The following is a 23750-nucleotide window of genomic DNA, read 5'->3' as shown; positions in this document are numbered from 1 at the left end:
TATATATGTAATTGAATGTTGTATATAATACATTTAATAATGGGATAATAATGACCAAATGTCGTGTGCCATGTTTTCATTATAACATGATATCAAGTGGGGGGCCGCATGTAATCGATTGGGGGGTCGCATGTGGCCCCGGGCCGCCAGTTTGAGACCCCTGATTTAAACATTACACTTACATAACGTACTACAGGCTACATCCACACTACTAACACACATACAGTAAATTCTGGGGTATTCTGGGCCAAAGAAACTGACAACATCTGAAAACACTGCTGGCTTCAGAAAACTCCAGCCCTGCATGCCTCACAATAGAGGATTTTCAAATCTAACTTTGATTTTAAAAAGGCGGGACACCACAGACGCAACTGTGTGTGTATGTAACTGATTTTCAATATTTTAATCCTGAGAAAGCACAGAGCAGAAGACGATCCAATCAGGACGCAGGACCACACATCTGACTTGCAATCACACATAATTTCAGCGAGGAGATTCCAGGGATTTTGGATCTCACAAAAACTCACGTGATTTAACGTGACTTGAGAATATAAACAGACGTGGAGGCAGACTTGTCAGCATCGTCAGTTAATAGCTGTTGTTGTGCACTGAAAAAACTGTGAATGAAATCATGGCTGAGAAGACGGAATTGTACGAGTTACGGTTCTAAAAACAAAAGTTTCGCAACAGCCGTTTCCCGTTCAACTTCAGTCGTAAAATATCAAACATGTTTAATAAAAGATTTAAAATCAGACTGATGCGTGCGATGACGTTACAATCATGTCTGTTAACCCTTCACACTACAGGGTAATTTGGCCAGATAATCTGTTCAAATAGAAGGCCTTATCGGAAGGGCCAGATTATCCTCTAGTGTGGGACAGTCTTTAGTCTGCACAGTCAGAAACAGTGAAAATGATGTATGACATGTGCCATAATCTGTGTTACAACCTTCCAGTGTACTTGTACGGTCATGTGATATACATTTTCAGATGTATTAGTATGGACTCAGATTATTTCTGAAACAATGTTAAATCTAAAGTTTTTTTTACTCCGTCCCATAAAACCCCAAAACCTGTAAACAGACAGTGAGGTGTGATATCAGTGGAGTTCTTCCTCAAAGCATTGATAGGCACATTCTGGAAATCAGGCGGCGATACTGGTTGCATTAATCCTATGAGTGAAGCTGTAATTTATTAGGTGTCTAGAGAGGGATTAGCAACGTTTTTTGTTTTTTTTCTCTATTCGTCTCCCTTTGTTCTGGCTGCATTGTCCGCAGTGAGTTGGGATGATGGATTTAGGGCGTGTGAATGTTGTCAGGGATTTTGATTCCACAAGCACAGAGTAAACAAAAGTGCTGCACATATGGATCAGTAGGCTCAGCAATGCTGATACATGAAAGTTGGGCGAGTGCTTATTTGTCAGGAGCACAGGCCTCGTCTTGCCCCTCATGCGATCAGACGTATATCTCTCATCACATGACTTTGCTGCAGGGAAAGATCCGAGTAAGCAGTGGAGGGATTATTGCTGTGCTCTTCTAACGTTTGTCTTTCGGGGAGGCATGGGGGTGGGGGGTGGTGAAGTGGAGGGGGAGGGGGGGGCTCTAAAATCTGACAAATTGCTGAAAATTGCCTTCGCACAGTCATTCCTGTTTGGACACACTTGGCACATCTGGTTGTGATCTGGCAACAAAAGCGCCGTGGTGGAGGGCTCAGCTCTCAGAGTGGTGCCACATATTATTCCCTCCTCCTTCTTCTCCTCTCTCCTGGTTTGTTCTGCAAACACACTGATGATCATCCCATACCACCACCACCACCACCACCACCACCATCACCACCCCTTCCATTGGGTGTTGAAGGTGTTGTGTCGTGATGCTCGGCAGTTGTCCCGTCAGAGCATTCCTGAGCTCCTCTTCAGCTTTAAGGCTATCAGTGGGACGTAATTGAGGCGTCTGCAAAGATGAATGCAGCACCGTGGCACGTTGAGCAAAGCATCATTTCAAAGGGGGGAAAGCTGCTCACAATCTGGCAACTTAAAACAGTGACAATAAAAAAAGAGTTTGTGCAGAGATATATATTCTCTCTGTGTTTGGCGTGATGCAGCACACACATGCATCCTCCATAACTCACATTAGTAGATCAAAGGTGGGGGCTTCACAATCCACAGATCTCTCCCTAATTGGTATGCGACTGATCACAGTGTGTGGTGCAGCAGCGTCGTCCAACAGCGTCTTATAAATCTTCACCTCATTGTTATTGTAGTCTTTACTAATCTCTGTGTTCTGGAGAACATGTGTCGCAGAGGATCGCATGTTTTCCGTGTTAGCGCTGCTAACGTTATAATGTCTCCAAGGAAAGACACATGACACGAATAAAAGACTAAGAGTCGCTCCACTGACTCAAACTGCTGTGGAAAAAAAAAAAAAAAAAAAGATGCCAAACTTTTCAAACAACTTCAGACAATATTTAACACATTTTTTTTTCGCAGCCGTGCAGCAGAAAGATGCCGCGCTCAGCTCAAGGACATTTCAGTTTCACCTTTGCAGATACGTTAGATTGTGCAACTATTCTTTTGTAACATCGCGTACGTGTCAAAAAACATGCATAGGATTGTGAATTAGAGGAGAGGTCATGGGTAAATAGTTGAAGTATTGTCAGTCCTGCAGCTGTGCTGCTGGGAGAGAGAGAGAGACTGAGTGCACAGCTGCAGACTGAGGCCTCAGCTTCTCAAATTGCTTTTGCCTCAGTTTCCTGCCCTTTTTACCGACCAGGCCAAACCAGGCCCTTATTAGACCCTCCCCCACCTTAATAATCCATGATGTCACCTCAGCATTACTTTTTTGTTGTTTTTCTTGATATTTTTCTTATATTCCCTCTACTGCTGCTGCTGCTGCTGCTGCTGCCCCCACTGTTGGTTAAATATTAACAGGTGTTGGAGCAGGAGGAGAAGGAGGAGAAGTCTCTACACCGGGCTGAGGTTCTTCAGTTCCCGTTCCATACATCTATCTGTTCATCTACGGCTATCACCACATCTGCTTCAGTTTTGACTTCCCCTGGTTTGTTTGTCCATCTGTATTTGTGTTTCTTCCCCCTCCTCCTTCTTCTCCTCTGACCCCCCCTCCTTCAGAGGAGGGAGGCTGAGGAATGATCAGTCAGGCTTTGATGCCGCTGGCCCCTGCCCTGGGTTTCCACAGCACATGAGCCCAGGCAATTACGAAAGCACTGCTAGCCGACTGTTATTACTCTGTAATGCTCCTGTCTGGAGCAGGAGGATGAGGAGGAGGAGGAGGTGGGGGATGAGAAAAACGAAGAGCAGGAGAAGAAGAAAGACGGAGAGGAGTGAAGGAGGAGAGGGATGAGGAGGCAGAGGGGAAAAGCAGCGTCGCAGACATGTAGTGTCATCATCTCACAGTAAAGACGGCCCACACACACACACGTGTGTTCGTCCATGAATTTCCGAATATGCAAAATAACATCGGGAGAAATCGTTCCTGCGTCCTGCAACACTGTGACTGACAGCTTTCCCAACTCCGCCGCCACAGAGCGGAGAATAAAGTACATGGACATCTGGATGCTGCAGCACACATGTGGCGGACAGGAAGTACTTGGGGGAGTGTGGGGTGCTGGAAAGATGATGGCCCCTTTATCCCAGCAATCATTAGACAAGACTCCAGAGGAAGTCAGAAATCAGCATCCCATATGATCCATACTTCCCGTCTTCCCAGAATATTGGATGGGTGCTTCTTGAAAATACTCAGTGTGTGTGTGTGTGTGTGTGGGGGGGGGGGGGGGGGGGGTGTGTGTGTGTGTGTGTGTGTGTGTGTGTGTGTCCACAGCTGGGTACAGCCTGCCATTCAGTGTACATAATGGTGTGCCTGTGCACCAACCATTCAAAATAAATCATGAGGATCATCCTCCTTAGCTCCGTTCAATTATGCACTGCAGTGACAGAGTGATGGCATCTGTTTACAATAATGCACCCATGAACGGGTAAAAAAACAAGTCACAATCAACGGAAAATAAGGCGGAAAGTTGCTGTAATTTAAATCTCCCACATATCGCTGATTGGAATGTAATGTATAGCAACATCAATCGCCTAATCTGAAGATTAAAAAAAAGGAACATGTGGATCATTTTAACATGCTACAAACAGTAGAGAGTTCCATAAATGGATAATAATCTTGCCACATTTTGCTAAAAGGTTGCGGGGGAAAAATATCTGATGTCATTTCGCTTCCAGAGCCGAGAATGAGTTGCAGCTACGTGAGTTGGCAGCATGAGGAGTGTTTACTTGTCTGGAGAGTAGGAAAATAATTGCTTGCTCAGCATTTGGAGTTGCCAAGAAGAGAAAAAAGGTTGGTAGGTATTAGAAAGCTATTGTCATCCAATACAGAAGATCTTTTCTTTTCTTCTTTTCTTTTTTTTTGCCACAGATTAGTTTTGCTTTCCAACATTGAAGTCACAACAATTACTTTGATAATTGACAGTGTACGATTTCTTTATAACTTGTATGTGTAATTTTCTGACATAGGACTCTGGTGTTCTGTATCATGGTTTGAGTTCTGACTTCGTCTCCTTGGTATAAAAGATGCTTATGAGGCTGGGTATGAGTCGAGGGATTATTCTGTTTCACTTAGAACAAACACAACAGTCAGGATGTTTTATGTATTCATAAATGAAATTATATATCGTGTTTGTGCTATGTTGGCAGCCGAAGTGCATGGCCAATTGTTTAATCCCGTTAAATCTTCCAGATCAATTCCAAAAAAGAAAAAAAAAAAAGTGCACACCAACATTTGAAACAATAGACAAGCTGTTCTTAAGTCTGCAGATCACCCAGCACCACTGCCACCCAGCCTCACACTCCTCCTCACACCTGCTGCGTGCCATGAGAGGAGAGAACAACTGGAGGCATGGTCACACACACTGTGTGTGTGCGTGTGTGTGTGTGTGGACAGAGAGGTACAACTGGCCGCTCAAGCCCTCGTATGAATGCATGTGTTTACGTGTGCAGCGGCTCATGAGAATGCACCAGTGCTTGTGGCACAAGGCACGGCCTCAGCTCGAATTAACCCTGAGCTGAATGCCACCGTGACGCCAGTCAGACTTTGTGTGGCCACATACCTCCACTGAAGAAGATATGGAAAAAATCTGTGCACCAGTAAGTATTGGAGATTATGTGGCTCCTCTCGGGCTCGGGCATCGATAATGCCCGAGATCCGTCGGTGCCACTGTCGCTGAGAATTCCGGTGGCTTTTGTCTTCAGCAAAAAAACAGAATCTCCGCACTATCTTGTTCATGAACATGCGTGTGTTTGCCTGAGAAAGAGCTGCTGTGTCTGTGCGTGTGTTTGTAAGAGAGAGGGGAGGCACATGAGAGAGGGGATTATATGTAGAAATAGCAATGGATCAACTGAAACACAACATTGGCTTGATTTTTTAATTGCCTCTCAGCTGCAATGGATGGATGGCCAGTGCAGCTGTCAGTGTGAACAGCTGCTCGCCTAAAAAGATTGGACAGAACAAACTCTGGGAGGGAGAAAAAGAACAATGCTGGATGAATCATATGCAGCCGATGAGGTATTTTGCAATTTCACAACTTTGAGAAATGCATGCAGGATTAAGAATCACTTTTATTGGGGGGGGGGATTCACATCTGTTCCAAGGCGTATTTCCCAGGGAGCTCGCAAAAGATGCATTTTCTATGCTGCCTGAGCAAGGCAGAAACATTACGCTGTGTTACTGTGTAGAGTAAACTAGAGCAGACAGTGTGTGTCTGTGTGTGTGTGTGTTTTTTTTTTCTTCTTTCAGCTTTGTTAATGTGGAATTTGTGAGTTTACAAGTTGCAATTTACAGCTGTGGAAGAACCAGGGGGTCCGAAAGATTTGATGGAGCAGTCTGTATGGATTTCCTGCAGAATATTTGTCAGACTTGAATTAAGTACTGTTGTTTTGCTCTCTCCCTCGCTCACCCTCAGCCTGAGGCCTTGTGGCTGACTACTCCACGTCTATAAATCACCAGGAACGCATGCTTATGTCCCGGAGCGAGCGCGCTGAGCCAGTCTGGGAAGCTTAATCACACTCACATCTCTCTGGCCTGTTTGCAGCAGCCAAATGATAACCAAACACACATTACAGGGCATGATCCCTCTTGCTTGTGAATTCTGCTCATATCGTGCTTTAACAGTGACGCCACATGAAAGAGATGGATGGAGCTGAAGCTGACTGCACAGTGTTTTCGGTGATTGTTACCAACCATACATGGCGGTGTCTTGAACAACAAAACAGTGAAAGCCAAAACACAGAATAGAACTGCTGTATGATGGGTTGATGGTGCAGGGGTGGGGCTGGGGTGGTGGGAGGTGAAGATCAAGCACAATAACAGAAAGACGTTCCATTCATGTTGGCCACTTGTTCAGCTCAGACTGGGGCCAACCGTCGGCTGCTCTCATATCCATCTGTCTGTGAGTTTGATGGACTTTTGGAGAATATGGGACGCTTTCCAAGTGTGACACATGGTTTCAAGCCCATGAATATAAGTAGCATAAGTGTAATGTAATGTGTGGGTGTGCATGTTTGGGACTATGCACGCATGTCATTGTGCTTCAGTCTTTTTTTTTTTTCCAGTCAATGCTTTCACTCTTTCTTTTTTTTTTTTTTTCTTCCTGTTCTCAGAAGTGCCCTACCCAGATATGTACGAATTAGGCCACATCGCTCACTACCGTCCTGCGCTAATCAAAGTGCCGATTCTTGAAACAGACAGCTGTTGTCATGTGCCTTGATTCAAATGGCTATCTGTCCCTGGAGCTGCCCAAGTTCTTAGTCGGGCCAGCTGAAGTCATAGACAGGACGAGGGTATCCGCCAATTCAAACTCTTTGTCAGAGCTGTGCTTTTCATTCACAATACAGCATATACCACAAACACACTACTGATCCAAGGTAAGTTTCCTCTTTTTTCTTTCCTTCTTTCCTCTGGCATGACGCAAGACATCCTCAGATTTATAAACACCTGACGAGGCTGATGAAATAATGTTTAAAACTGCTATGGTTAAGTGTGTAATCAGTGATTATGCATGTTGAAAAGTGCAATAGTAACTCAACAACACTTTATGTGTCTGTGTGATCCCATATATATGTGTGTATATATAAATATGTATGTATATACCATATGGACGGACTTTATAGACTAAACGTGAATGTGTGAAACATCTGCTGAAATGCACGGAAAGTAAAATAAAAAAAAAAAAATGCCATATCAGTTTCCCAGCACTTCATGCAGACATTTCCCCACCTCAAACTTTTGTGCACAGAGTATACTTTAAAAGAGTGAGTCAGTCGAGTTTGATTAGTAGCAGTGTTGCATCCTTCATCCTTGCCATGTTCCTTCATGTTTCACTGCCTTAAACCAGCTCAAGCAGGAGGGAACATTCCCTGAATGCCTTCTTGGGCGAAAAAATTTTGGTCAATCAGAATGGCTAAATTTATACCCTCATGAGTTATTGTCTATCCCCGCTATTCCTGGGTCAAGGCTTGTCGTCTGGGTGGGCCACAGCAGTTAGAATAGCAACTGTTGCAGACTAACCAAATGACACACTTTATCACAAACACATCTGCAGATTAAAACCTTAAGTTGTCAGGTGCCAAAGGGCAAACAACAAATGTGGAGTAAAAAGATGAAAGTGTTTTTAAAATGCACCAGAATTAGGATGGAGATTAAGGGTCAAACATATGGGAGTCTAAAGGTTTGTTGGTTAAAATCTAAATCTACATATATATCATTTTAATTTGAATGTTTTTATCATGTCTTATGTTGCTGGGTGACCCTACACAAGTAGAAGTAAAGTAGACAACAATCAAAACAACCCGCTTAAAAATGACCATTTATGTTCTTCAGAGAAGCCATGGTCTAATCTGATAAATGAAAGAAACACTGAAAGGTTTCAAAATGGAAGAAAGTGTATGTTTGGCACAAATTGAAAGGTGAAAAAATATCAAGCGTTGACTCGCACGTGCCTCTGTGCACGTTTTTATGGGAGCAGAGAGAGTTGTCAGAGGCCATCACAGAGCAATTTGTTCCCTGTTTCCATCATGCGTCGTGGCTGATGACTAAAAGCGAGGGAGTGCTGTCGTGAAAAGAGAAAGACGAGGCATGTTCAAACAAAGTTATGCATTGGAATAAGCTTCACAGGCTGCTCGCTGAAGCCGTACATTTGACTGTTTTTGTTCCCTGATTTATTGGTTTGAAATAACTTGGCCAGAGACAAAAAGGCAGAAAAAAAAACATTAGAGAATTCACGACCAGTGGGGAGAGATTTAACCCTAAAAACACTCGCATGCACAAACACACAAACACATATGCAGGGATTAAGTCAGAGGTCAACTGGCCCTGAACTCTCTCCCTTTTGGGCCCAGGACTTCAGAGGTCCCCTCTGTGCGCTGCTCTCCATTTATTTTACCCATCATCCCTCGTCAGGCTGGGACGACCCCGTGACCCCGCAGCTAGGGTTACCTGTCAGTTGACTGTCTATTCACGAGCACAGAGCCTGACGCTGTGTCAACATTTGTCCTTTGAAAGAAGAGGCAGGAATAAGAGGGAGGTAACAAACAAGAGACAACGCTATATCAAAGTGGATCTGAGAACAGTTTTATGTTCACAGAGCTGAACAAAAATCACAGTTTCCTTTGTTGCCACGCTCAAAAAACTTTAGATATGAGGAAGTGTGAGGCACCGACGTGTGCGCGCTCTACACAGATGTCACGCCTGTGCCGTGATTTCTGTTTGTTTAGAGACAAAGTGTCATAGGTGCACAGCAAACAGATGCCTGCATGGACACCTACTGAGGGATACCTACAAAAACACTCTAACCAACCCCACCCTCCTCCTCCTTCTCCCACTGTGTGTGCTGTCAGTTATCAATCAGGGTGCCGTAAGTGGGATCCTTGAGCAGAGATGGTATCAGCGCTGCCCTGTATACACTCACACCACAGTTTCCCTTATCTCCACTGAGATAACAGATCCCCTCTAACAGCGAGAGGCCTGAACCAGACACACTCGCTTTCTGAATCTCTCTCTCTCTGTGTGTGTGTCTCAGCTGTGCTATAGGCCACTTCATTTCAGACAGGGGCCTTCAAAAAAAAAAAAACACCCAATTTGCTCTGGTTCCTGTTTAAAATTCAATAAGTGTGTCTCTTCTGTTGCGAACCATGTGGTGCTAGCGGAGGCTACGGACGAGCCGTGCTCCCTCTGATTCCAGTTGCTGATGTTATCAGGCCCTAGAAGAAACACGATACATGTCTCAGTTGACCAATCTAAATGAGCATGAAATTAAACAAGAATCGGAAGCATGAAATATCAACAGTTTCCTGAAGCTTTACTTTTTTGTTTTTTTCTGTCTTATTTTCCTGATTTTCCTATTTCCCAGCATAGTTCAGGGTTGACATTGACTTTCAGGTTAGAAAAAAGTATAATATATTCACATATTTAAAGGTGCCATATGTAAGAATGTGGCTGAAAACAGTTACTACATTCAAATTCAAAATACTGAGGTCTTTTAGGTTTCGTTTTTCTGACGTAACTGGCAAACCCGTGGTTGCTCGGCAGCTGAGACTCTACTGACTGCAATGATTGGTAGACGGTGGTAGGTGGCGCCACATGCCAAAACATGATTTGCAGTCTGCAAAAAAAAATTTAATGCAAATATTTTGTCTGTACTGTTGTTGGTGAGTTCAGTTTGTTATATGAACATTATTCCTGAGTCTCTGTGACATATTAGGAGGATTTTATGGCCAGTTGCTTTAGATTTATTACATAATGCACCTTTAAATACATATTTGAATATGAATATTCCATATATGGATGTTTGTATGATGGTTTCAAATATGCCACATGTTTACCATGTGGCGATGTAGATACATGAGGTCTGTGCAGTTATTTCTTCCTTTTTTTTGAGGACAGCGGTTTGAGGACAGCGGGGCCGAGGAGACGGTCTTGAACCGGCCCTGTTGTCAGGCTTCCACCAGACCACAGTACGTTAGACCTAATAACAAAAACAAGCATCCCCGTATGGAGCTGGTCCCACAGTGTGAGGACCTTAATGAGGAACATGTGGAGCTGCCCAGACACACAGTCAGAGGAAACCCAATCCCTCAGCCCCTCTTTTTCTCCCCCTTCCCCCATCGCTGCCATTCTTTCTCTCTCTCTCACTCTCTCTTGCTTCACATTTTCTGCTTGAAGTTTTAACGATTAAGCACCACATTTGGTGCCTTAGCTCTTCTCTGTGTTTCTGCCAGATATTTTGAGTATTTGTGCAAAACAACAGATCTTTTCCCTTCTCTTGCTGAGATTGATAAAAACCAGTTATGTTTTTTTATTGCACCAAAACAAGTAACCCACTGTCAGCAGACGAAATATGCCTTTCTTTTGCCGTTTTTTTTTTGTTTTTTTACCTGACATACACTCGTGTAATCCACCATCGCCTTCTTTTTGAGTGCTAGTAGTGTATAGATATTTGCAGGATCATGCAATGCAATATGCTTATAAGGAAATGTGGGAAGAAAGAGGTCTTTCTCCACCCATCAAGCTTGACAGGCTGTCTTGGAGTTTCTTACATGTGCTGAATTCATCTCTACGCTCCACCTGGATCAATTAAGTGTTTGCTTCAGTGGTCATCAGGACCACGGTGTGGAACCACAGGTCATTTACTAGACAGCAGCTTATTGATTGAAACTGTGTCTCTTTGTTGTATAACACAGATGTGTGTATTTCTGTCCCTGCTGCTGCAAAAAAACTGAGCATTTCTCCTCTTCAACTAGTATAAACTGAATTAAACAATGTGTGTTTTTTTTCTTTTCTCAGGAAATGCCATCAGTTTCTGCTGAAGACAAACAATGGAACAGGTGAGACATGCACATTTGCTTTAGCATTATCAACAACAGCAGCAGCAGCAGCAGCAGCAGCCAGCTCTCCCTCCAACACTGTGCCACTGTCCTTGTCTTGCGAGTTGTCACGAGCAATACCAAGTGTAACCTGTTTGCAGGCAGGGATTTAAATGCGACCATAAAGTAGAGCCGTAAAGCACATCAACTGACCCAGTCTCCAAAATTAGCTGAACAAACAGAGTAAGGTAGAGCCCTCTGGGGGGATAAACTTGGCACAGTGGATCAAGTGTGACAGAGGCCCTTCTGGCAGCACAGAACAATCCAAACGTTCCACTTGGGTTGAGCTGTCTTCGTTTCCCCCTCTACGCTATATATATATATATATATATATATATATATGAGCCCCACATCAACATGGGCTTGTGAAGACCTTTCACAAGACTGACAGGCCACCTGAATCACACAATTGTGTGGCCAGAGGAGCCTGCATGTGTATAGAAAAAGCAGTGATCCAATAACTGCCTGGGTTCACTTCTCTCTCATAAAGTCAGGAAGGAGGCGGAGAGGAAGACCCACAGCTACACGCCAAATGTTCCAGCTGCACCAAAACAAAGCCTTAACTTTCAAATCTGAGTTCACAAATATTAGCTGTTGGTTTTTCTTCTTGCAAAGATTTAACTGAGTAATTGGCTTGGTGCATTAACATTCTTCAGCGGCCGTGGCACAAAAAGAAAAAGCTGCACAGTGTGTCTGAGGCGAAAAGGTGGTGAGTCCATGTATGTGCCTTGCAGATGGTCTGGCCTCACAGCAGCTGTGCAAATGAAAGACAGAGTGTCGCGGAAGGAGTGCAGGAGACGGAAAGTTGGCCACAAAAGGAAAAGAGTAACACACACAAGTTGCTCACTGAAAATGTAATGGAAAAATCAATGGCACACACACACAAGAATCGCTGAGAGAAAACGATCCAGTCCTCGTATTTTCTACGAGTTTTTGCGAGCAAACAAAACAAGGCAGTGGCCGTGTTTTCTGGCAGGTAAACATTTGACGTCTAAACCAGGAAAGGCTTACATGACCGACCTGAATTTACTGACGAGATAGTTCAGGGTTTTTTTTTTTTTTAAGTGTGGTTGTGTGGTGTATTGACACACTGATTGTGTAGTCCACTCTCACTGAAAACATGGCTGCCATCAAAGACACAAAGAAACCTCAACATTAAGCCTAGTAACAAAAGTCCCGTCCCAATACCTCCACTACATTTTTGCCCTAACCCTAAATTTTGCCATTATAATCAGCCCTCAATATGTAGTGAGCTCTAATGTGGGCTTAAAAAGAAGTGGAAGATGAAATTACCCATAATGCTTTGCGAATTGAGCGCTGGCTGATTTTTGTTCAATAAAGACGGTGGCCACATCAGCCGAGGAACAATTTCGTTGCAATATATTTTCGCAAAAAAGCATGTTACAATTTCGGATATTAATATATTTTCGCAAATATGCACGTTACAATGTCGGATATTAATATATTTTCGCAAATATGCACGTTACAATGTCGGATATTCCAATGTGTTGGAATATGTTGATTTGATATACATCCAAAGGACTGTTGACCTTTGAACACTAATGTCAGAAAATAACTGACGATTTATCAAAGCAGCTAGCTAACTAGCTAGCTAGCGGCTAAAAAAATGGCATTGACGGAGAGAAACAAACACAGCCAACATAACAGGCAACACAACAGCTGGATCTGCCTGCGTTTTTCCTGAATGAAAACAGTAGCACGCTGCACCGGTAGAATTGTCAACATGTGACGACGTAGGTTAGCACGTTCGTTACGTTCACTACGCTAATTTGCATATAGTGGTGTCCCAATTCCATAGGGAAGCAACTTCCCTCAACGAGGGGGAATTTACGGTTGAGGGCACTCAAAACCAAGTGGACATTTTAAGGGGGAATAATGGGACGGGGCCTTAACCTCTGTCTGATAAAGTCTATGAAACTTAAAAAACAACTGAAGTTTGTAAAATTGCTCACTTCTCGTACCAAAGTCCATAGAGAAAATCAGCACTTTTACATCATGACACACTAATCAACTGCTCTTTATATCAATTAAAATGTGTTATTTTGTGTCTTTGATATTTGAAACCCTTCATTTAGATTTACATGTGTGACACAGACTTACTAAATGAGGTAGCAGAAGACCAACAGCCTCGGTGACCAATGAGCTGAACCCATTTCTACCTGTGTAATGTTGGGGGTAAAACAGTGGACATGTCCTTAAGATATTGGTTCAGATTTTATCACGTAAGCCCTTTGTTAAGTGGCTGAAATCAGTTTTTGTCTTCTGTCAATCTGTCTCCTAGCTCCAGGATTTCAGTCAGAGCCGTGTCCCAGTCTGTCTCTCAGAGACAGCAGCTCAGCAAAGTCAATGTTGACCATGTGTCAATATCTCATGCAAGCACACTTCAAAAACCCCTTAACTATCCCTTCACATACTATTTGTTCTAATCAAGAGAGCCCCACATTAAAGGTTATCTCTGTTTACTCTCTCATTACTTCAGGATAATACCAACAATCTGGTCATTTAACAGGTCTATATTTAACATATTCGCCAGATAAAGTAAAGCTGTTAGTTTGCACTCGCAGTTGTCAGTCAAACTCCATTTTTAAGTCTGGGGTGAGAAAACAACAGGTGAGAAAATCCTGCTTAATGCTGAAAATACATAAACATTTGTTCTGTGGAGGAGGGGAAGTCGCAGAAGACAGATGTCCCTGCAGTGCTTTGTAGTGCAAGTTCTACAGATAGAGGCTACAGCCACACTTTCTTTAATGATGCCTCAGTTCTGCAGATATCCCTGTTGTTCATATACTAGTGACAGTCCAAACATACAGAGAAGTTCTGCAATGTTTTTTTTCTGTGCACTCTTTACCTATTAAAGTGTTTGATGAGTGTATGAACCTGGATATTTTCATTTAACTCCATCCCTCGATCATTTTCATGTCCTACAGTGTTTGTCTATTATGTACACTTCACATTCTATTCTATTTTACTTTTTTTAAATATAATTTTAGTGTCAATATCTTTTATATTGAACTTCTTGTTAATGCATGGTTATTATTTATTAGCTTTATCTTTACTGTCTTGCTGCTGTAGCACTGTAAATTTCCCCACTGTGGGGCGAATAAAGGACTCTCTTATCTTATCTTAATTATCTATGGATGAAGAATCCTTTAGATGGATAATAATCATCATTATCATCATAAATGTTTTTAATTATGTTTTCATGTAATAATTATCAACAACAACTGATTTAAAAACTTAATAGTGATTAAGTTTTTGGCCAAGCATCAATTTGAAAAATGAAGTCTCGGAATTATGGTGGAAGTAGCAGTTGTTAGAACCCTGGTCACCACCAGGGGGCGACTCTGTTGTTGTTGTTGTTTTAAGTACTTGGTTTGAATGAATGTATATGAGAAAATATGTCTTTTACTCACTGGATTTATGACACCATTGACACAAAATATATTCCCATTTAGAAGGAGAACAAAACAAAACATTCCTGATTGCAAAACTGTCAAATCACAAATCTTATAATTTTCTTACAAATCACAAATGTTACATACAGTCTATATTCAAAGGTGACAAAAATCATGATTTATTTTTATATTATAAAGCAATTATATGCATGTACCAACATACTAATAGCTTATATAGTGAACGTATGCCCCTTCTACTTCACTGGACCTTTACATTTACACTTTCAAAAACAACCTTAGATTTTAGCCTCAGCAGTAAACAGGTTGTATACTTTATACTAGCACACATAATAACACACAGTTGTGCAGCTCCACACACTGTTGTTGTGCAGGACTCTCTCGTCCCCTCAGTAATTGCCATTACGTGTAAATATCAAGCGGTTAGTGAATAATTAGTCTTTCATTGGCTCAGCCATCACCTCTGGGCCCAGACTACACTTTAGTCCCCTCCCTCATAGAGCCGCCCCTGAAGACCGGGGCCCCTTTTTGAATGACAGCGCTTGGGGAAGAAGACGAGATTTTTGTGTGATTTCCCCACAGCCGCAGCGTCGATGAGAAGCAGTCGAGGAACTCCATTCTAACTGAATGGATTGGTATGGGGAGAAGCGGACCTCAAATCACGGCTAAGCGGCAGCTTTGGGACTGTGTAACGATCACCATGGTTTTACTTTCGCTGCTGTTTCGACCAGGTAAGTTTTTAGGTTTTTTTTTCAAATGTTCCAATCCGTGCTCCTTCACTTGTCTCCTGCATGCAAAAGTTGTGGTGTGTCCCGGAATGGAGGTGGAGTTGGGGAGAGGGGGGAGAGAAGAAAGTTGTTTTCTTGAAAATTACTTATTAAAGTTGACTTTGTTGAAGGATTTTAAAGCGTGTATCGCATACGCTCTGATGTTATTTTTTTCTTTTAATGCATATTGTGTTTTAAAGTTGGACAAATGGTCGCCCTTGTGGGGAACTTTCCCATCCATAGCGGGGACAAAGTAATGCACTGTTGCATCTCCGGAGTGTCCCAGCCTCCCGTCCCCGCTCGCTGTTAGCTAAAGCAGCACGAGTTGCCTCCATTTACGGAGTTATTATTTGGACTAATTTATCGCCCTACCCGTCTGAAACAAAACCACAGACAGCGCACACTTCGACACAAATATTTTAACCGCTGAAATGTACCAAACACGCGTTACGCTGCTGCCGCTGCCCTTTTTCTACCATGTCGCTGTGTTGAAGTTACGGGTTAGCACTGTTAGCATATAGCCCGCTAGCAACTGGTGTCCAGTACCTGCGACCTAAAGAAAAAAACCACGGCGCTTTTTTTCTTGTGTGGTTTTATTTCATTTTCTAAAGCCACAAAACACAACTCACACGTTTTTTAATGTGTACGCAACGACCGCGTTTACACATAGTTTGGATATTTTTGGGCGTTGGTGAGAAGTAACAGGACCTCGGTTATTTCCCACACTTCATGCTTCATTTATTTACTTTGTTAGCTACCATGCAAGGGGGTCCCACTTTTTTTGGCCTCTGAACATGTTGGTCTGGGACCAGACAAAAGTTTGCCAAAACCATAGAAAACAGCGTGTTTTTGTTCACACCAGAACACTGGCTTATTCATTGTGTTGCAATGTGTTCATATATATTTCTTTACCGAGCAGCTATTACACTTGTGTTATTTTGTAATAAGTAAAATGATGTGCTCACTTTTCCAAGATCCATTGTGACTTTATTCACAATGTTTGACATGACATGAGCAAATGTGTGCCAAATATGTTATTATTCTTACTTCCATCTCTGTCACATCCACTTCCAATAAACATATCTTTGATAAATTAAACACAACTTCGTTAAAAACATAACTCCTAGATAAATGGCTAAATCTGCTAATGTATTTTTGCAGACCTCAACCCCTTCTTAGTCTCAGGGAGTACTATCAATTATTTATACATAATTATAACAAAAAAAATAAATTGAAGTGAATGTTGAAGAAACACAAATAATTGTGGTTTTACAGTCAGTGTGACAAATCTGAGGCAACGGGAATGTTTTATGGCACAAAGTGTGTTTATACAGTGTATAAACATACCAGTATATAGTTAAGTGGAGCTTAATTATATTTACACTCACTGGCCACTTAATTAGGTACACAAGACACATAATAAAGGAACTCAGTGTAGTCATCTGCTGTGAAGTTAAACATGTATGTGTGTTTAGAGATGATCTTTGCATACATTGACCACAACAAGTGGTTATTTGACTCTCTGTTGCTTTTGTATCATTAAAAAAAAAAAAAAAAAAAATGTCTGACCAGTCTCATTGGACATTTGGCTTTAACAAACTACCACAATGGATATTTTATATTTGTAGGACCATTCTCTGTAAGACCTAGGGTGTAGGTTACTGGAGCAGGTCATTTTGACCATGTCCACATGTCAACATGCATCTTCTACCATGTGGTTAGCCGCTGATAAGTTTGCTTGAACAATTGAACAGATGTACCGAATTAAGTGGCTATTTAGTATATTGTGATAAATATTTGTTTTATGACCTATGACCTGCATTTTATTAGGTTTCAGGTAAACCATGTTCTAATAAAGAAATCAATGCAGACAATAGAGACATGGCTATAAACATTAGATGTTTTTCACTTCATTCTCTCCAGCTTGAATCCACTTATCAAAACTGTGCTATTACCAGTGCTGTTTATGTGGTCAGTTTGTTTCCCCCCTGTTTCTGTTCTCATGTTCCCCACATGGCCCTCACACTTGTTGGTAGTTTACAGAGTGCTGAAGTAAAAAAAGAAACTTTTGGGAAATGGCTGACTGTTGATGACAGCAGTTGTCAAAAGTGTCAATCACAGAGGACCTGGGTGACCTTGCTGCAAGATGTGGGCGCCCTATTGGAATTCAGAGGAGAGATGTAAAATGCCTCTAAGTTGACCTCTCACACTCCATCTCACTTTTATCAGGAGTTGGGATGAAGTCCAGCATCTGGGAGATCCATTAATCATCTGTCTTCCCCGCACTTGGGGCATCAGATGTATGTGTAGGTGAAGAAAAGATTCAAAACATATTCACGTGCACTGGGTGAGAGATCTCCGTGCTCGTCTTGTCATGTTTGTTGGGGATGATTTGAGATCTGATGCAGTTTAGGAGTAAACAATAATCCTGTGTTGCAACAGAGGAGCAGTCTTTTACAAGTGGTCCCAGTCTTGCAGTAGAGGTGATGTATGTGTTGTGGATGCTGGCAGATGTTGATCTGCTGTCTGTTGAAAATGGAAAATGAATTCCAGCCCAGTCAGCAAATGAAACATCCCACCCAATACACAACTGAAATAAACTTGATGAATATCCTCTCTCTTATGTCCCACTGAGGTGGTCTCATGTCTTTGTTTTTGCTTCACAACACATATCCCACTTGTGAGTCATAACTTAGCCCTAAGACCCAGAATCGGGACCTTAATATCACATGAAGCATTTGACCAGCTTCCAGTTTGGACCCTGAGTTGCTGAACAAGCGTGAATCTCAGTGATATTCCTCTTGAAGTTAGCCCCCTCTGTACACCTCGCCCTGCTGTGCCATGTAGTGTAACTTAATGGACTTCAATTACCTTGGCAACAGCCAAACCACATTCAACACCCCCAGGCAGACTAGCACAGGTTGGTTTCCTACTACAGGGAGGAAACATGCTCTTTCTGTGAGGACGGGTTGGGGGAAATAAGGTTTGACTGACTCTGGAGCACAGTCTCGGATCGCAGCCTCATGAGCTCATGCAGTTTGGGTTTTAATGACTCTCTGGATTGAGATAAACTTGACAGTGGAAACGTTTTTGAATGTGCTTGCTCATGTACTGAGCTGAAGTAATTTATCTGTAAACGAGTCGACAGATGGATTTTTTTTAGGTTAGACTCTGAAAAAGTTTACATTTAAGTTTGGTCAGTATCACTTTCATAGAGATGGAGGAGAAATTCCATCAGAACATGTAGGTGTTGCTGTACAAAATGTTAATTTCCACTCTTCTTTTTTTTTTTTCAGCTCACTGCCAGCAGTGTCGAATTCAGCGCTGCAATGCGGAGTACGTGTCTTCTACCTCACCCTCTAGTGGTCTGCAGGAGGACGTGTCCCTGGACGTGGACTACTGCATTGCCTTGCGGGCTTACGCCCTGTGTACCAGGCGACAGGCACGCAGCTGCAGGGGAGACTTAGTTTACCATTCGGCCGTCTTCCGTATCAAGGAGCTTTTCTCTCAGCACAATTGCTCCAGTGACGGGCCCACGTCCTCCGCCAAGGTCCCCAGCACGTCCCGGCCCGTCGTGTCGGAGCTGTGCGACTATGAGAGTCGGGTCCTCGCGTCAGGCCCAGCCGGGCAGCAGAAGAAATACGCTCACTGTGGATTATTCGGAGACCCGCATCTACGGACTTTCAGAGACGAGTTTCAGACCTGCAAGGTGGAAGGGGCGTGGCCTCTTATCGACAACCGCTTCCTGTCTGTGCAGGTGACAAATGTGCCCGTTGTCCTCGGCTCCAGCGCCACAGCAACCAGCAAGGTAAGGATGGTTTCAGGGCATGGACTTTATGTTTTTAAGATGAAATAGTTTCATTTATTCACACTTCCTCAATTAAAACGCCAGAAAATGTGGCAAAAATTATCCGCACTCATGTTTTATAGCTCAGATTAATACTGCGACTCTGTCGGTTTCCCCTAAACTTTAGAGTGCAGTGAAATAAGCATCCAGTCTAACCTGGTTTCTGTTTTTTAACAAGATCTTTATGCACTATGGGTGGAAAAAGTGCTACGTTTGTCACAACAACCACCTTTAACATGTGCATATTAGTAAACGATGCAAAACACCAAGTGTGAGTGCGCTGGCCTGTGTGCTACAGAGTACTAGCTCGTGTGAGCTCAAGTGTTGCCATAAAGTATCAAACATGTGAAGTTAATCGTCATTCCACGGTGCCTCTCGAGCCTCCAGCATTCCTCACGTCTTGGAGCTCCTCAGATCTGCGAGGGGAAAAGAGGAGGGGAGTCCTTCAGCGGTGTTGAATCACAGACATGCTTGAGTGCTCTACCTTTAACACATGGGTGGTCATATGGTAGTGATTAACGCTCACTCAAACATTTTCCTCCACCGCCACGATCTGGAATGTTTTTTTCACCCCTCTGGTCAAATAATTAACGGGGCCGCGTTTTTGTGTAAATATGGAATAATGTGGAAAAATAAGGGAATAATTGGGACAGCAGTTGTTAATTAGAAAGGCAGGCCTTCCCTTCTCTAAACGTTGTCATTGTTGAAACATTTATGCGTCATTTGGTATTAAAACATGTATTATCTAATGTCATCTGTAGAAATTGGTACAAAAAGCAGCTTTTAAATGGATATTTTGCATAAATGTTAGATGATTTGTTACTTTTTCCAAACTTGAGCTGTGTAACAGAATCATCTGTAATACGTCATCAGGGATTCCACAGTTGTGAAGGCTCTTAAAGTCTAACCTGCAGTGCGGGGTGTACAGCGTGTCTCTGCCAACACCCACATGGACCCATCATGTCTTCGTGGTTGTTTTTAACAGCCAGACTTAAGACAGGAAATCATCCATCATAATACAGTGTTCCCCGCAAGTGTAAACGTAGCCACAGCCACTGATTTGTCGAGATGTTTTTGAAGAAACAAGAGGTCCGGCCCCAATTTTTTTTTCAAAGCTCAGCTGGAATACAGATCATATGAGCTCTGCCAGTGGGGAAGTGATGCACAGAGGATTAATGTGGTTTTGAAAACAGTTGGTTTGATCCACAATCCAAGGACACAAGAGTTATTGCTGCTGTTTTACAGTGTGTGTGTTTTTTTTTTAAAGGAATGTGTCAGAAATCATGGCTGATTACAGAGGCTGTGCATTGACTTATTGTAGCTTCTCTGACGTCGGTTACACAGCAGAGGACCACCAACATCCACCCTCTGCAATACCAGATTATTAATGAATTGTCTTGAGATTACACCAGAGAAAATCCCTGTCATTCAAAGGGGAAAAAAAGCCAGTGAACAAACCACAACCTTTTAGTGGTTTCCTACTGCCACCTTGTGGCTTTAATTGCTATTGCATATTGCAGAATTTTAGACAGCTTCAATTTACATTTTCAAACAAAGTCAACTGTGTCTTTATATGACTGCTGCTTAACATTGATCTATTTTCTGTTGTTACAGATAACGGTCATCTTCAAGTCCTACCACGGCTGCACAGATCAGAAGGTGTACCAAGCCACTACTGAGGATTTGCCGTTGGCTTTTCAGGACGGGACTCGCAGAGGCGGCGAGAGTGGCAGCTTGGCCATCTCAGAGCGAGGCGGCTCCGGAGTGGGCCGCCAGGTGAAGATCCAGGCCCGTTACATTGGCACTTCCATCATCATCCGGCGCGTGGGCAGCTACCTGACCTTTGCCATCCGCATGCCGGAGGAGACCCTGGACTTTTCAGAGGACAATGGCGGCCTGCAGCTCTGCCTGCACGGCTGCCCACGCAACGAGCTCATCAAAGAGCACAGGCTGGGCCGCCAAAGCCAGCAGCCGCGTCTGCAGGGCACCAACACCGAGCTGGGCCCTCTGCGGCCGCCGCACCAGGTCTACACGGTGGAGCGGGCCGCAGCAAAGTGTCGGGAGACTCTGCAGGTGGAGGACGTGTACTTTCATTCCTGCGTGTTTGACTTGCTGACCACTGGAGACCCCGAGTTCTCCATGGCAGCCTACGGCGCTCTGGAGGATTTGAAGGCGCTGCCGCCCAGTAAACTGAGGCAGAACCCCAGGACGACTCGTCTTTTAAACCGAGGAGTGTCACACCCGTCAGCCCACAGCCCTTTGCTCGCACTCTTATTCCTCGTTCTGCTGCTTTTGTAAAAAAAAATATAAATGATTATTAAAGAGAAACATGGAGGCAACCAGAACATGGAAGCATCACCAGCTTGAGGAAAGAGTGATTATAGCTCAGACGTATATACTTGGGTTTTTTTTTGGTTGTTCTTTTGTTTTGTTTTTAAATCATTGAATGTGTTTGTCATTTGAAGGATTCCATACTCAAAAGACTTTTGTTCCCTCATTACTTCTTCTGTGGATTAACACACGGATCGCAACCTTTTTGAAGAAGCAGAAAATGTGTACAGTCGCGTGGTTTGAGTCATTATCACACAGGTAAAACTCTTACTGACCTCAAGGTGGATGAACAGAATAGAGTTGTTTTAATTGTAAATATGTCATGTTTTTAACTGAGAAAATGTATACAACATTCGAAATCTCCACTCTGTACGAGGCTCCATATAACTTAATGTACGACGGCTTCTAGGTCCTGTATAATCGAGTACTATCAATAGCACTTTCAGGTTTTTAACAGCAAGTTTTGTGCATTTAAGTGTTGTTTCTTTGTCTATTCCATCACGTTCTTTCAGAAACCGGCATGCTAAATACACAGGATCCAACAACTCTATGTAAAAACTACCTATCCATGATAATAAGTGTCTGTGTGATGTTGTCAGCAGTTCTCATCTTCTGTGAAACACTCCTCTTCAAGCTGTTTAGCTTCCAGTTTTAAAGGTTTAACAAACAAAAACAAAAAAAACTTCACAAATCTTTATATAATAATATATTAAGAGAGTGTATATATGTGTTTTATATTGTGTACATTTGCCTGTGTATAGTTGTTGTACCTGTAATATGATTTACATTTGTGTTCAGTAGGTTATTTTGAGACATTGTAAGAAAAGTAAATATGTGTTGTGTTGTATTTGTAATTTTTTTTCTGTATTAAAGTGTTGGACACTTCAGACCAAGTGCTGCGCTCTCTGGTTTCTTCTGTGAACTTAGAACTAAGAAAATAGTGTAATAATAGTGTATATAGTGATACTTTTACCAGCTTAAGACAAAAGTCTGAATTTGGCTGCCAGGTTAACCCTTTAAAGGTGCGCACCAAGAAAAAAGCTAAGGAAAAAATATTTCTTTGCATATTTTATTTTACATACTTATGATAAGAATAACAACAATCAATATATATACATATACATACATATATATATATATATATATATATATATATATATATATATATATATATATATATATATGTATATTAATTAGACCCTACAGTATTTCAGATACAGGCCTCTACCAAACGGTTGAGACGTCTGTTCATAATAAACCTGGTTTGCATAATTCATAAAGTACAACATTCAGAACAAGTCACATTAAGTGTTAGTGAGTTCAGCTTGATGCATTTTTCAATGAGATATAGTGACTTAAAGTGTGGTCGACCAAATGGTTGAGTAGTTCCTTAAAGGGTTAACAACTTGGAAGGAACAACAAGAAGGAGTTTTCACATCTGTGGATGTGACTTAAAGGTGAGTCGTAATCAAATATAGAGCTACAACTAATAAAATAAACAAATTATGTATTGATTAATTATTTTTATTAGTCCTAAAATGGACTAGAAATAATGAAAAATGATGACATCCACAAACCAGTTTACTGTCATAGAGGAACATATTCATATTAAAGAATTTATGATATGCATAACAAAACATCATGACAGTAATATTCTACTTACTACTAATTTAATCAAAGTGGGAAAAGCATTGTATTCAGAATGAGTTCAATAGACGGATTAGTGTTTCTATGTTCAGCATAATAATGGACGGCCACAATCTGATATTAATCAGATTAAGACAATCATCTGAATTCAAATTTTCTCACTCCGATTAGGTTATTCAACATATAAACAAAGATAATGGAATATTACTGTATCACCATGCTTTTGTAGATTTTCATGATTAGTTTTTTCTGTCTCATACGATCAAAAGTGACCGAGCGAAGATATTTTCCCCGTCACACTGTGGCTGTAATACTGCCTGTGTCCTGCTGGGGTCCTCAGTCTGTAAGCTGTGACAGCTCAATAGCATGCAGACAGTTTTGACAGGCTGGCTGTGTAGCTGTAGGGATCCTCAGTATGTTCTCAGTCCCCTGTGTAAATGTTGCCTCTGAGTGCTGAGCTGGCTGCTGGCTTTGGCTTTTGTCTGTCAGAACACTGCACGGCTCCAAAATAGGATTTAGTCTGCGGTTAACACCAGGTTAGAGTCGACAACAGGCACAACTGAGCTCATGCAAGTGGACAAAGAGGGATGTGATCGGGGAGGGGGGGGTTGTTGTTATTAAAAATGCAATGAAGAAAGCTGCTTATGACGACATTAAGAACAAACACCAGTGATGCGAGTGGGCCTCGTGCTGTCGCACTTCCTCTCTCTCCGTGTCGCACTTGTTCAAAGAGGAAATCTCAGTGAGCTCTGAGGTCTGGAGACACATGAGTCAAAATGAGTCAGGACTGGACAA

The 23750-nt window shown here is 42.3% G+C and overlaps 1 protein-coding gene across 1 annotated transcript; it reads left to right on the top strand.

Annotated features, from left to right (window-relative positions):
- The first annotated feature begins 14938 nt into the window (after positions 1–14938).
- On the top strand, positions 14939–22190 carry rgmd (RGM domain family, member D). Its single transcript, XM_083887650.1, has 3 exons — positions 14939–15094; positions 18427–18938; positions 20592–22190. The coding sequence occupies exons 1-3, from the start codon at positions 15001–15003 to the stop codon at positions 21273–21275; spliced, it is 1290 nt and encodes a 429-aa protein (XP_083743776.1). The 5' UTR covers positions 14939–15000; the 3' UTR covers positions 21276–22190.
- The last annotated feature ends 1560 nt before the right edge of the window (positions 22191–23750 follow it).

This window comes from Microchirus variegatus (genome assembly GCF_963457635.1).
Source record: "Microchirus variegatus genome assembly, chromosome: 4".
In the NCBI taxonomy this organism is placed as follows: domain Eukaryota; kingdom Metazoa; phylum Chordata; class Actinopteri; order Pleuronectiformes; family Soleidae; genus Microchirus; species Microchirus variegatus.
This window is presented reverse-complemented; position numbering and strand designations above follow the sequence as displayed.

Coding starts and splice junctions, on each gene's coding strand:
- rgmd (XM_083887650.1), top strand. CDS start 15,001: ATGGGGAGAAGCGGACCTCAAATCACGGCTAAGCGGCAGCTTTGGGAC. Junction 15,095..18,426: donor TTCGCTGCTGTTTCGACCAG/GTAAGTTTTTAG, acceptor TTTTTTTTTCAG/CTCACTGCCAGCAGTGTCGA. Junction 18,939..20,591: donor GCGCCACAGCAACCAGCAAG/GTAAGGATGGTT, acceptor CTGTTGTTACAG/ATAACGGTCATCTTCAAGTC.